The sequence below is a fragment of the Natrix helvetica genome, assembly GCF_964273705.1.
Source record: "Natrix helvetica genome assembly, chromosome: 4".
NCBI lineage: Eukaryota > Metazoa > Chordata > Lepidosauria > Squamata > Natricidae > Natrix > Natrix helvetica.
Window position 1 is genome coordinate 71,380,905 of NC_138550.1, and position 13,840 is coordinate 71,394,744.

The window sequence follows — 13,840 nt, forward strand, 5'->3', positions numbered from 1 at the left end:
AAAACTAATATGGACGGAACAGAATAAACAGATTGGAGGTCTTCTAGTCCAATCTTTTCCACAAGCAGGAAACCATGTACCATTCTGGACAAATGGCTGTCTAATCTCTTTGTGAAAACATCCAGTATTAGAGCATCCACAACTTCTAAAGGCAAGCTGTCCCACTGGTTAATTGTTGTCACCCTTAGGAAATTTCTCCTTAGTTCTAGATTGCTCCTTGATTAGTTTCCATCCATTGCTTCTTGTCCTGACTTTTGGTGCTTTGGCAAATAGGTTGACCCCCTCTTCTTTATGGCAAAATACTGGTAAAAATGGTAAAAATACTAGTGAGAAAAGTAAAGTTCTACACTTAGGCAAGAAAAACCAAATGCACAGGCATAGAATAGGTGGTACTGGCTCAATAGTAATAACTGTAAGAAGGATCTGGGAGTTCTAGTGGATAATTATTTAGATATGAACCAGCAGTGTATTGCAACTGCCAAAAGAGCTAACACAGTCCTAGGTTGCAATAAAAGAGCTATAGAATCAAGATCATGTGAGGTGATAATACCAGCTTAGGACAACATTTGGAATATTGCATCCAGTTTTGGTTGCCATAATATAAAAAAGATGTTGAGACTCTAGAAAAAATGCAGAAAAGTAGGGGGTTGGCGGCTAAGACATATGAAGAATGTTTGAAGGAATTGGATATATCTTATTTAATGAAAAGAAGAATAAGGGGGGACATGATAACATGTCCAATATCAAAAGGGCTGTGGGGCACTGAAAAGGAATGGGGGGGGGGGGGTCAAGCTATTCTCCAAAGCACCTGATGGCAGAAAAAAAAGCAATGAGTGGAAACTAACCAACCTAGAAATAAGGATAAATTTCCTGAGAACAATTAATCAATGGAATGGCTTGCCTTCAGCTGTGGCTGCTCCATCACTGGGGGTTTTTATGAAGAGACTGAACAGCCATTTGTCTGAAATGGTATAGGATCTCCTGCTTGAGTAGGGGTTGGACTAGAAGACTTCTAAGATCCTTCCAACTCTGTTCCTCTGTTACTTCATTTGAAAGATGTGCTATTTTTCATCTTAGCTAAATGACAGCAGCAATGAGAAATATTACTACAAAAAAGTATATTTTATAGGTGAAGTCTCAAGTTATCTCAATACAATTATTAGCTTCTCGGCACTCACCTTGTCTGCTATAGTTGCTATGTACCTCATGCATTCAATATCCGAAGGAAACTGGTTAACCTCTTTCACCAAAAATTGAACTACTCTCACATGACCCTAAAAAAAAAATGATTTTATTATATAAAATTGGAAAGAGTTTTTCTGTAACATATAATATCATACTAGATATATTTCTTTTATTTTGAGTACTTTTTTTCTGCAAGAGTAATATATCAACTTTATAGAAAACTAAAGTCTCTTGTTCTATACTGCACATGTGTAGAAACTTGAATAAATAAAGAACTGGAGAATTATGCAAAATTAGAGTATTTACATACATTATATAGAACTGGATTATCAGGCCATAATACTACTATAATGTGCTCTAACAGACATTCTCAGTTAAAGACCCAGAGATGTATTAAGATTTTTTCAATAACAAGGTCATACTGGCACATAATACTTTCCAAAAGACAGCTTGCCCATCACTATTTATTTATTTATTTATTTATTTATTTATTTATTTATTTATTTATTTATTTATTTAAATAAAGCTCTTGGAATAATGTACAATAAACACATAAAATAAAAGAAATACAGGTAGTCCTCAACTTAAAACCATTTGTTTAGTGACCTTTTGAAGTTACAATGGCACTGGAAAAAGTGACCTATGACTGTTTTTCACACTTATAACCAGGGGTGGGTTCCTGCCAGTTCTAACCTCTTCTATAGAAGAGGTTCCACAAATCTACAGTGCCGTTTAGAACCCGTTCCAGCTCCCTCCCCCCGCCCGTCCGCACATTATTAAGATGAAGAGCGAGAGGAGGAATTCTGGGAGTTGAAGTCCACAAATCTTCAATCTGTCAAGTTTGAACACCCCTGGGTTTTTTTTTCTAAAGGGTTAGGGGTGCAAGGGTCTTGTAACTTGACAGCTTTAAGACTTGCTTGCTTCAAATGCCAGAGTTCTTGAGCCAACATTTTGATTGCTAAGCAAGAGTGTTGTTAAGTGAGCTTCATCACATTTTACAAGTTGGCTACGCCCACTGTCACATGGCTGGCAAGCCATTCCCACCCAGTCACATGGCCGGCAAGCCATTCCCACCCAGTCACATGGCCGGCAAGCCACTCCCACAAAGCAGGCCACACCTACAGAAGAGGTTCTAAAAAATTTTGAAACCTACCACTGCTTATAACCATTGCAAAATCCCAGGATTACGTGATCAAAATTTGGACACTTAGCAACTCGCATGTATTTATAACAGTTGCTAACCATGTTACTAACTTAACAACTGCAGAGATCCACTTAACAACTGTAGTAAGAAAGATTGTAGAATAGGGCAAAATTCATTTAACTTGCTTAGTAATGGAAATTTTGGGCTCAGTTTTGTCATAAATAGAGAACTACTTATAGTAAAATTCAAGTTAAACATATCCAAATAAATGAAATAAAAATATAAAATAAAAACAAAATGTAAAATATTTCAAATGAGAAGTATGAAATATCTGAGAGTGAAAGACTGTTCTGATGCACTACAGCAGGGGTGTCAAACTCAATTTTATAGAGGGCTGCATCAGGTTTGCATTTTATATTGGGGGGCTGGGATGGGCGTAGTCAGCTTGACGTCACTTGTGTCAGGGGCGCCTGTGGTGGCCTGAACGCCCTGCCAGAGAAAATGGGCTGTGCCAGTCTCCTGCAAACCCTCTGCCAGCGAAAACGGAGCTCCATTTTCCTTGGAAGAGGTACTGCAGACCAGCTCTTTCCTGTTTCCAGGGCAGCCCCGTGGGTCACATCTAAATACCCCGTGGGGCGGATCCGTCCCCTGGGTCTTGGGTTTGACACCCCTGCACTACAGTACTAATCTGGTAATGAAATATCTGCAAAAAACCCAACCAAGCTCAGAGAACACTAAGGACTCCACAGCTCAACCCTAAGCTACAAATATTCTCTACTGTTGAGAATGTTTTGAACTTGAAATATACTGGAAATCTTTAATCAGTCTGCTTGAGCTACCAATTTTGCACATGAATTTGGATGTTTCATTAAAGTTCAAGCACAAAATAGAATGTTCTGCACACTTTATAATAATAGTAATTTGAATCAAAGTTTATTATCATAATCTTTTTAACTGGCAAAACTAAAACTAAGAGCATCAATCAGTCTCTGAATACACAGAGGAACTTTAATACAGATAATCCTCAACTTACAACAGTTCATTTAGTGACTGTTCGAATTTACAACGGTGCTGAAAAAAGTGAGTTATGACTGTTTTTCATACTTATGACTGTTGCAACATCCCCATGATCATGTGATCAAAATTCAGATACTTGGCAATTGGTTCCTATTTATAACAGTTGCTGTGTTGAGGGGTCATGTGACGACCTTTTGCAACCTTCTGACAAGCAAATGGGGGATTTATTATTTATAAATACTGGTTGAATTTGGTCTCAGTTAAGACCACACTTAGAATACCACATCAGTTTTCACCACATTGCAAAAAAAAAAGTATTGAGACTTTGGGAGAAGTGCAGAGAACAGCAACGATGATTAAAACCTGGAGATAAAAACATATGAAGAATGGTTGCAGAAACTGGATATGGCCAGTCTAGAAAAAGAAGACTAGGAGTGACATGATAGCAGTGTTCCAGTATATGAGGGGCTGCCACAAATAATTCATTTTCCAAAGCACCAGAAGGCAAGACAAGGAACAATGCATGGAAACCAATCAAGAAGACAAGTAACCTGGAATTATGGAGAAATTTCCTAACAGTGAGAACAATTAACCAGTGCAATAAAAGTTGTGGGTGCTTCTTCACTGATGAAGAAGGGACTGGACAGCCACTTGTCCAAAATGGTATATGGTCTCCTGCCTGATCAGGGGGTTAGAGCAGAAGACCTCCAAGGTCCTTTCCAGCTCTACTCTGAATTGAATTGAATACTGTATTATTCTAACCCCTTGCGGTGTTTTAAATGAATTTCCTGTGCATGATAACTGTCATAAATCATTTTAGTTTTGCTTTGTCAGCATGGAAGCAATGCTATTTTTCTGGGTAGTGAAAGGGATCAGTAATGATTTGTGTTTCTACTGGACTTTCACTACAGGGATTGTGTATTTTATTTACTTCTAAAAGTAAATCTTTATTTAATTTTTAATTTTTCCTTGTATCTTTTTATTACGGGAAGATCTTTTCAATGGTATTTGAGTTCTTTTGTTATAGTGCCTCCCCAGTTTCTGATAATTGTTTATGATCGGCTGTAAAAGTTTAATACAGAAGAATCTTGAACTAAAACAAAATGGAAACAAATTATCTTAAAGACAAAAACATTTGGGGAAGCCTTGAAAACAAAATGCCTTTCAACTTACAAGACCTATTTGAAATTTCAGTCAAAAAGTTTGGTAACCTCTGGGGTATTGTTCCAATTTCCTATTACTATAGGTGCAACCATTGATTTCTTCCACAATCCTCCTCCTTCCCCTTCCCTCTTCTTCTTTTCTTCTCCTCCTTCTCCCCCCTTCCGAATAAACATGGACAAAGTATCTAAGAACATTATTATTGCAGTATTCCCATGGTCATGTGATCAAAATTTGGATGCTTGACTACTGGTTCATATAAACTGGTTTATATGCAGTGTCCTGGGATCATATGATCACCTTTTGCAATCTTCTGACAAGCAAAGTGGGAAGTCAGAGTCACTTAACAACGCTGCTACTAAATTATCCACTGCAGTGACTCACTTACCAACTGTGACAAGAAAGGTCATAAAATGGGAGAAACTCACTTAACAATTATGTGGCTTAGTGACATAAATTTTGAGCACGATTGTGGTTTTATGTTGAGGATTACCTTTACATTTAACAATCAATGAGATATGAAATAAAATGTATGCAATGACCTAAAAAGAAGTGTGTAATAGCAATTAAGATTCAATAATTCAAATATTTGCAGCTTGCCTCAATTCTAAATATTTTAATCTCAAATCCATCAAATAAAATTACCTTGCGAAATGCAGACATAAGGGGTGTGATTTTCCGATTATCTGCAGCATCCACATCAGCTCCTGCCTGCACAAGTAGCTGCACTACATCAAGGTGACCACCATTTGCTGCCAACCAGAGTGGTGTGTTTCCTTTCTTATTGCGAACATCAATATGTGCTCCCCTAAAAGGAAATCAGATTTTATTGAAATAAATAATTTAGATACCAGTTGAAATTAAATTTTACTTTGAAAAAAAACCCCATCAATGGCACCTGGTTAACAATTTCATATTACTTTTAATTATCAACATATAAATGCCACAAGAGAAAACTAGAAATGAATATTTCACGTGTTTGGACTAATGGTTAAGGCACCAGGCTAGAAAGTGGGAGATGGTGAGTTCAAATTGACCGTAGGCTTACCTGAAGGGTCGTTCTGTGTGCTGCAGGAGAGGCCAAGCATGGGTTAAATTAGTCTGGTTGCCCTAGGACTGAATTAAAATACTTTAGCCACGCCTCCTGTTCCTCCTTAAGGCGTTTTTTAATGATTACTGGAACCAAAAAGGTGCAATGATATGGCGTGGAGAATGTCTAGAATGCCCGAACCCTGGGCCTGCACAATACCTGGGCGGGGTTGGACCCTCCCGCAGTGCACAGAGAATCTTCAGGTAAGTCAATAGTCATTCTCCTGTGCACTGCTTGGAGAGTCCAAGCAGGGGACATACCCAAGTTAACTGTTCCCAGGGCGGGTAAAAGAGGTGGTCAAATGTTCGGCTGCAGAATGAACTTGCTGTAGCACCCTTCTGCCAAGCCTCGGCTGATGCAAAGGTGTCCAATTTATAGTTCCGAACAAACAGAGAGGGGGACGACCATGTCGCTGCCCTGCATATGTCCTCTATTGTTGCCTAGGTAGCCCAAGCTGCCGTCGTGGCCACACTCCTCATGGAATGGGTGATGTTGATGTGGAATTGTCCTGGACTGATGCTCATATCCCAGGGTGATGCATGCTCTCAGCCACCGGCCTATGATGGACGATGTCACCTTCACCTGCCCAATTGATCCTGGCTGAAACGATACAAATAATGCCTCAGATCTACAAAAATCCGCTGTTCTCTTCACGTATCTGCGTAGAGCCCGTCACACATCTAGAGTATGCCAAGTACATTCCCTAGGATGTCTGAGTTGCGGGCAAAGGTCCGGTAGGATAACTTCCTGCGATATGTGAAACCAAGTATTAATTTTGGGAATAAACAAAGGTCCAAGCGGAGTACAACCCTATCAGGATGAATGATACATTAATCGTCCCGAACCAACTCCAATATCCTCCTTGCCAATGTGATGGCAATAAGGAGGACGGTTTTGAGAGTCAGATGTCTGAGGCTAACGAGCCGAGCGATTCGAAAGAGGCCGATGTCAGGACCTGCAGAACCACTGAGAGCTGCCATGTTGGATAACGATGAACCACCAAGGGTCGTAAATTCGAGGCACCCTTGAGGAAAGTATGTACCCTTGGCAGTTTACTGAGACTCTGGGAAGAATGGCCTGACCAAACAGTGGACAATGCTGCTACCTGACGCCGGAGGGCGTTCGGGCGAGCCCTCTATCTAGTCCTCCTGCAGGAAGTCCAAGTTGCACGGAACAGGCGCAGAGACCGGATCGAGCTCACAGGTGGAACACCAGGTAGCAAAGGTGGCCAAAGCTGAATGGTAGATTCTGGTGGTTGAGGGTCTCCTGGGCACCTGGATGGTCTGGATCACCTTGTGTGAAAAATTGTCACTCCTCAGGAGGTCCCCCTCAAGTGCCATACTGCCAGCTGAAGTCACCGGGGGTCCAGATGGACAATGGCCTCCTGGCTGAGGGAGACCTGATCCTGAGGAATGTGCCAGGCACTCACCAGAGACTGACGAGGTCGGCATACCAGGACCTCCTGGGCCAATGAGGGGCCACTAGAAGAATGTCCGCCCCCTCTGTGATGATCTGGCAGATTACTTGCGGTAGAAGAGGCCGAGGCAGGAAGGCATACAGAAGCCCAGGCGGCTACCTGCAGTGGAGGGCGTCCATCCCCTCTGCCCAGGGGGAGTGAAATTGGGAGAAGCGGGTAAGTTGCATGTTCTCCTGGCTGGCGAAAAGGTCGATCGTTGGAACTCTGAACCTCAGCGATAGCTGGTGAAAAAGGCTCGGGTGCAGACACTACTCCGAGTTGTCTATGGTGGTCCTGCTCAGCCAGTCCACTTGCCCCCTGTACCTTGAGAACTAGGGCCCTTAGGCTGTCTGACCTGTCCTGTGACAGAAAGACGCTGCAAGCTAGGGTATCTATTTCCGTGCCTAGGTGAAGGAGCCTGGTGGTCAGAACCAAGTGGTTCTTCTCCAGGTTCACTGAAAACCTGTGGGCTTGGAGGCTATTCATGGTGGTATGGAGGTTGCAGACCACCTGTTCCCTGGACAATGACTGAATGAGGATGTCGTCCAAGTAGCATACTAGTCTCACGGCCTCCTGAGATCTGTTGCCATGACAGAGATAATTTTGGTGAAGGCCCTGCATGCCAATGACAGACCGAAGGGCATAGCCCTGTACTGATAATGTTGGCCCGCGTAGAAGAATCTCAGGAACCTTCAATGATGAGACCGAATTGGTATGTGTAGGTATGCCTCTCTGAGGTCTACCGATGTGAGTAGGTCCACCTGCCTTATCCTGGTGAGGATGGTTTGTAGGGATTGCATTTTGAACTTCCTGTAAGTCACATAGTAGTTGACGTTCTTTAGGTCTAATATTGCTCGCCACCCCCACCCTCCGAGCTCTTCAGTGCCAGGAATAGGATGGAATAGAATCCCCTCCTTTCCTGATCTAGGGGTACCAGTTCTATTGCATTGATTTCCAGGAGATGTTTAATCTCCTTGTACATGAGCTCTCTCTTGGATGGGCAAGAGGGAGCGGGACAGCGAATAAAGTTCCTCGGGGGAAGGGAGGTGAACTCCAGGGCGAGACCCTGCCTCACTGTTTGTAGAACCCAAGAGTCCGACGTGGTGAGTTCCCACCAGTCAGCGAACTGCTGAAGCCGCCCCCCTGATGGGAGGCAGACTGTGCTGATCACTTGGACATGCGGAAAGGTCTCTGGGAGGCTCCTCCTCAGCTTGGTCTGCGATACAGGTACTGCTGCCTGCCCTATCTCAAAAGGACTGCCTGTCCTGAGACCGGTCGGAAGGCTGGGAAAATGGTCTGTGGAAAGATGTGGTTTGAAAGGAGGAATCAGACGCCTGAAAGGGCTGCCTCCTAAAGTAAGGCTGGTTCTTCCTCTCCTGCTTTTTGCTACTAGTGGGAAGAACCTTCCTCTTGTCTTTGGATTCGACCAGGACCAAATCCAAGGCCTCCCCAAACTTATCCCCTTTAAAGGGAGCAGTGGCCAATTTCCATTTTGATTTCATATCAACCTGCCAATGGCAAAGCCAGAGGAGGCGCCGAGATGTCACATTGGACACCAGCGCTCTGGAAGCAAATTTCGCCACATTTAAAGAGGCATCAGCCGAATACTGGGCCGCTGCAATTATCTTATTCATGTGCTGTCGGAGATGTGTGTCTTCTGCTGGCAACTTGGCCTGAAGGTCCTTTAATGAAAGGATGGAAGCCCTGTTAAAGGAGGAGGCAGAAGTGGAAGCCTTAATGGCCCAGGCGGCCGTTTGGTGAATTTTGTGACAAGTTTTCTCCGCCTTCCTATCTTCTGCCTTGAGACCCTCCATGAGGTGGGCCGGAAGAACTGAATTAGATGTTAAGGAAGTTACTGGAGGGTCTATGGGGAGTAATTTGAGAACATTCTCTAAGTTCGCCTCCACTGAATAGAGTCTCTTATCACCTCCACTAGGGGCAGCCAAGGACACCGGCTGGGACCACTGGCGTTGCACCACTTCCATAGACAATTCAGGCACATGAACCAGTTCCTGTGCTTTGAACATACTGTCCCTGGGATTGGGAGCAGTTGCTCCAGGCGCCCCCTGTGCTGTTTGGGAGGCCGTGCCAAGTTGCGTGATGGTTTTTGCCTTATGCAAAATGGACTTGAATGTAGTGGGTTGTTTTTTTTAAAAAGTTTATTTTTTCATTTTCATAACAAATAACCATATGTATACTATTACAATAACCAACATTATATTATATTGTTAAATGTTTACATCAATTTGTCTTACCATCAACCCCCAAAAATGATTATTGGCTCGTCTGCTCTCCATACACTGTATTTATACCCTATCCATCACTTTCTTCTCCTTCTCTCCTCCTCCTCCCTACCTCCTTTCTTCCCTCTGTCATCCTTCTTTTCTCTATTTCCCCTTCCCCTCTTTCCTTTCCACTCCTTCTTTCTCTCCTCCTCTCCCCCCCGCCCTCTCTCCTAACCCTCTCTTCTTCCCTTACCTCTCTCCTCTACTCCACACTCTTCATCTCATTTACTTGGTGTATTTCAGCCTCTGAGCGAGCTCCATTTTATGTTGATGGTATTTATAATTCCATTTCAATATACATCTTTAATTTTAACATATATCCTCCTCCTTCTTTTTTGAAAGAAGAAAAAAAATATACATATATAGTAATTATATTTTTAACCCCCCTCCCCAACCAATTTTTTGCGGGGATGTAGACTTGGTTACGATTCCCAGCTATTCTCGTCATTATATTTATATAGTTATACATCATTACATGCCCCAAATTTTTAGTTCTGTCTTTATAATCTGAATAATTTTCCATTATAGGTATATTTCATGTTTCCTCTCAATTTTTCCATATCTTGGCTTAGCTTTAATTGTCTTTAAATAACACTTTACTGTTCAATGTTCATTACAATTCCATGAATCTACTGTGTAGAATAACAAGCAGTACACACCTCACTTTGTTCATCATCTTAAAAATTCTATATGTATTCATATTTCATATATTTTAACCTATATTTAATTGTCTTTCCATTGTCATATTCAATCAATTAGCAATTCAGTTTTATCATGTATGAGTGAATCGCATACCTCTACTTTGTATTCTCCCATAACAGTTTCATATTTGTCCATATTCCATATATTTTAACCTTTATTTAATTATATTTTCATTATCATATTCAATCAGTAAGCAACTCAGTTTAATTATCATACAAAGGAGTAAACTACATATCTTGGCTTTATATTTCCCACATAACAATTTCTAATTATCTGTTTTTTTCCTAGTAAGTGTTTTGTCCCAATTCTGTATTTCTATCTTCTCCCTTTTTTTTGTTTTGACATGTCCGCTCTCTTCAATTTTTCCCAAGTCACTGTCAAACGCAGTGAAATATTTTGTATTTCCCTTTGTTGGGGCATAATCCCCCTCTTCAGTTTTCCCTATGCCAATGTCAAACTCAGTGAGATCTTTTGTCTGCTTTTTATTTCCTTTTGTTGGGACACATCCCCCCTTTTCAATTTTTCCTATACCCCTGTAAATCCCAGTGAGGGTTTTTGTCTGCTTTTTATTTTCCATCATTTCTATCACTTCATTATCCCCACCTCTTCTTCCTTCACTTCCTGCTTCTCTTCAATATCTAACTTCAAAATTCTATTTAGACTTGATATTAATGATTTATGCATATTTTTTATAATTTCACGTAATTCTTCAAATTCCCACCTTTCCATAATGTCCAGTTCCAAATTAGAGTTAGTTGTAGAGTTCTGGTCCACCTTAAATTTAGCTAATTCAGCTAATGTGGAGAGGAAGAGAAGAGGGAGACATCTTGATCCTTTGTTCTTCCCTCCGGCAAAAAAAACCCCCTCCGTATTTCCCCAGCTCTTGATTCCCTCCCCCCTTGTTACCACCTCTCGTTGCTTAGAGTTGCTTAAAATATATTAATTAGAATGAACTTGAACACAGCAAGTCTCCTTGATACGTTTTTAACTTTTGTTTCTCTTCGCCTCCTGCTTTTCCAAGTTCTGATTTATGACAATCTTCATAATTAAATCTTCCTGTTCAAAGTTTCACATTCCATTTGTTCTCAAATAAGATTAGGTTATAAGTAGAAAATAGTGCTTTTTTTTCTTGATTTTTTCCCCTTGTTACATTCCATCTCTCATTAATTAGAGTTGCTTAAGATATGTTAGTTAGAAGAAACTTGAACAAAGCAAACCTCCTTGGTATGTTTTTAACTTCAGTTTCACCCCTCCTTCTTCCATTCCTTTGTAGAATTCCAAATTGTCAGTTACTCTTTTAAAGACACAATTTTCAAATCCAAATCCAAAGTTTGTGTTTGAATGATTTAGTCACTTCTCTGTTTTTCTCCTTTCTGTCTCCAAATTGCTTAATGCAAGTAGTTCTTTTTGGGCTTGTGATTTAAACCTCCATTCTCTCTCTCTCTCTCTCTCTCTCTCTCTCTCTCTCTCTCTCTCTCTCTCTCCGTTTCTTTCTTCCTTCTTTCTTTCTTCTTTCTGCCAAAATCCCGATCTGTCAATCAATATTATTTATACTCACAAGGTTCTTTGCCTTTCCTAAATTCTGATTTATGTTTGTTGGTTAATTAAATCTTCTTACCAGGCTTTACATCCCATCTCCTGCACGCTCCTGGTCAGATGCTTTGGCCAGAAGCCAGCAGCTTCTTGTGCAGCCATGTTGCTATGCTGCCTCCCCTGACGCCGATTCAGAGGGCAAATCTCCGACCTATGAGGGACCTGTTGCACTCCCTCTGGGTCTGATGAGACACTGCCCTTACTACACCACCACCCCTCAGGAAGGTTCTGATCCAAAAGGATCTTGGCATTGGTTGTCAGACAGAGTTCATGTGAGGCTCTTCAGAACTCACACCTCCCCCATCTATCTAGCAGAGGGCCTTCCAGTCGAATCAAATGTAGTGGGTTTGAACAACCACCAAAAACGCTGGACTGTCTGGAGGAAGGTCGTCATCCTCAGACAGTTCCTGGTCATCCTGATCCTGCTCATCTTCTACAGAAACCTCACTGATAGCAGAGGATGCAAGAGATAGATGTATCATCCTGCGCAAGGGCCCCCTCAGGATTCTCCCTGCGCCTGCCTTCTGAGTCGCTGTCCCTGCGCTGGAGTCCCTCAGCTATGCCCTGTGAGATGGCTCGTGCAATCACCTTCTGCATCTCAGAAGAAAGCACGAGGCCCCTATCCTCCCTAGGGTGATGCCTAGCCCGAAGAGGTTGGGGGTAATAGAGCGATGGTGATCCTCCCACGCATTCACCACGAGATCGCCAAACTGCAAAAAGGCGAAAGGACAAAACCCCAGTCTCAAAAGGTGATAGGGGGAACGGCGTGATGCCGCAACTTCCCCCATGGCTCTGCCTCTTGAGGTAGATCAAATGGCCAGTTTTGCCTCCGACTGCCGTATGGAAGGCACCGCCACTAGCTCACTCCTCACTTCAGCAGGCAAGAAAAAACAAGGGGAATAAAGAACAAAGGCAAAAAATCCTCCCCCCCCCAAAAAAACCCAGAAAATGAAGGAAAAATAAAAAGCTAAAATAACAAACCTGTGCACAATTTGGAGAGTCCAAGCATAATATTCCCAAAACAGCTGGAACTCTCTCAATTTGCGCTCTTGCGGGCCAAACTGAATTAAAAAACTGGCCTTAAGGAGGAACAGGAGGTGTGGCTAAAGTATTTTAATTCAGTCCTAGGGCAACCAGACTGATTTAACCCATGCTTGGACTCTCCAAGCAGCGCACAGGAGAACCTGGTTGTAGGCCAGTAACATTGTCTTAACCCAAACCATCTGATATGGTAGTTGTAGGAAAAATAGGAGGATGAAGGTGTATTGAATATATTTATCACCTTGAGCTAATTGTAAAAATAATAAAGGCAAGATATAAATAATAATTCAGATTTGCCTCTAAACTGTACTTCAAAAAGTACTAGGGTATTAGCATATAAATGAAAAGTAAATTACTATAACTTAAATTATTTAGATCTGGTTATAGAAATGAAACTAATGAATGAAGAGTATAATTTAATGAAAATTTAATTTATGAGAATAACCCACTTCTACAATCCCCTATAATAACATTCTTAGTATCCTAATTAGTTATAAAATTTATTTAGTAAAAAGGATTCTGTGCCTTATAGAACTCTATGTATCCACAATGGAAAATCATTGTGGATTTGAAACTGTGAATGGGTAATATCTAGCTTATTTTCTCCACTTAGCAGTTCCCAGCTTCCTGACTTGAGATCATTAGTTTGAAGTGTAGAAACTGATTTTCCCTTCTTTTACCATCTCTCAGTTTTAAATTAAATTGGGTAAGGGGAAATTCCTTAAATTATAATTCAATACAATGAAGAGATAAGGCAGGCCAATAAAGATGGAATAAATGAAAGAGGAATAAAGTGCCTAGCATGCATTATATCTTTGAAAAAAACAAATTACAAAAACCTGGGAAATTGTCTTAAATGGGAAGGGTCAATAGATACAACAACACAGAAACAACCCCTAGGCCAGCTGAGGCAAATTTCACAAATTTCCTTATTACAAAGGACTCGTTTCTAAACAAAAATAAATTTGTTTGCATTTGCCCTATACAAATGGTATTTTTGGCCAATGATGGCACAGAACATACTTGCTGAAAAAAGTTTTGCTTTGGCCAAAGTGCAAGGGTGCTCTAACACACAAATTAAAGGGCAAAACCTAGAAAGGCAACAGCAATAGTGACAAACATATGAGGGCAAGGATAGAAAGCATGGGGAGGACACACAAAGAAAT

At 41.3% G+C, this 13,840-nt stretch overlaps 1 protein-coding gene across 8 annotated transcripts in view; it reads right to left on the minus strand.

Moving 5' to 3' along the window:
* LOC309390952 (ankyrin repeat and KH domain-containing protein 1-like) overlaps positions 1-13,840 on the minus strand; it is a 194,703-nt gene that overhangs the window by 71,839 nt on the left and 109,024 nt on the right. For all 8 annotated transcript variants that reach the window (XM_081950895.1, XM_081950898.1, XM_081950893.1 and 5 more), the window contains 2 exons: positions 5,153-5,315; positions 1,179-1,274 (listed from right to left, as the gene is read on the minus strand). In XM_081950895.1, coding sequence (XP_081807021.1) covers positions 1,179-1,274; positions 5,153-5,315 — 259 coding nt within the window. The remainder of the gene's footprint in view (positions 1-1,178; positions 1,275-5,152; positions 5,316-13,840) is intronic.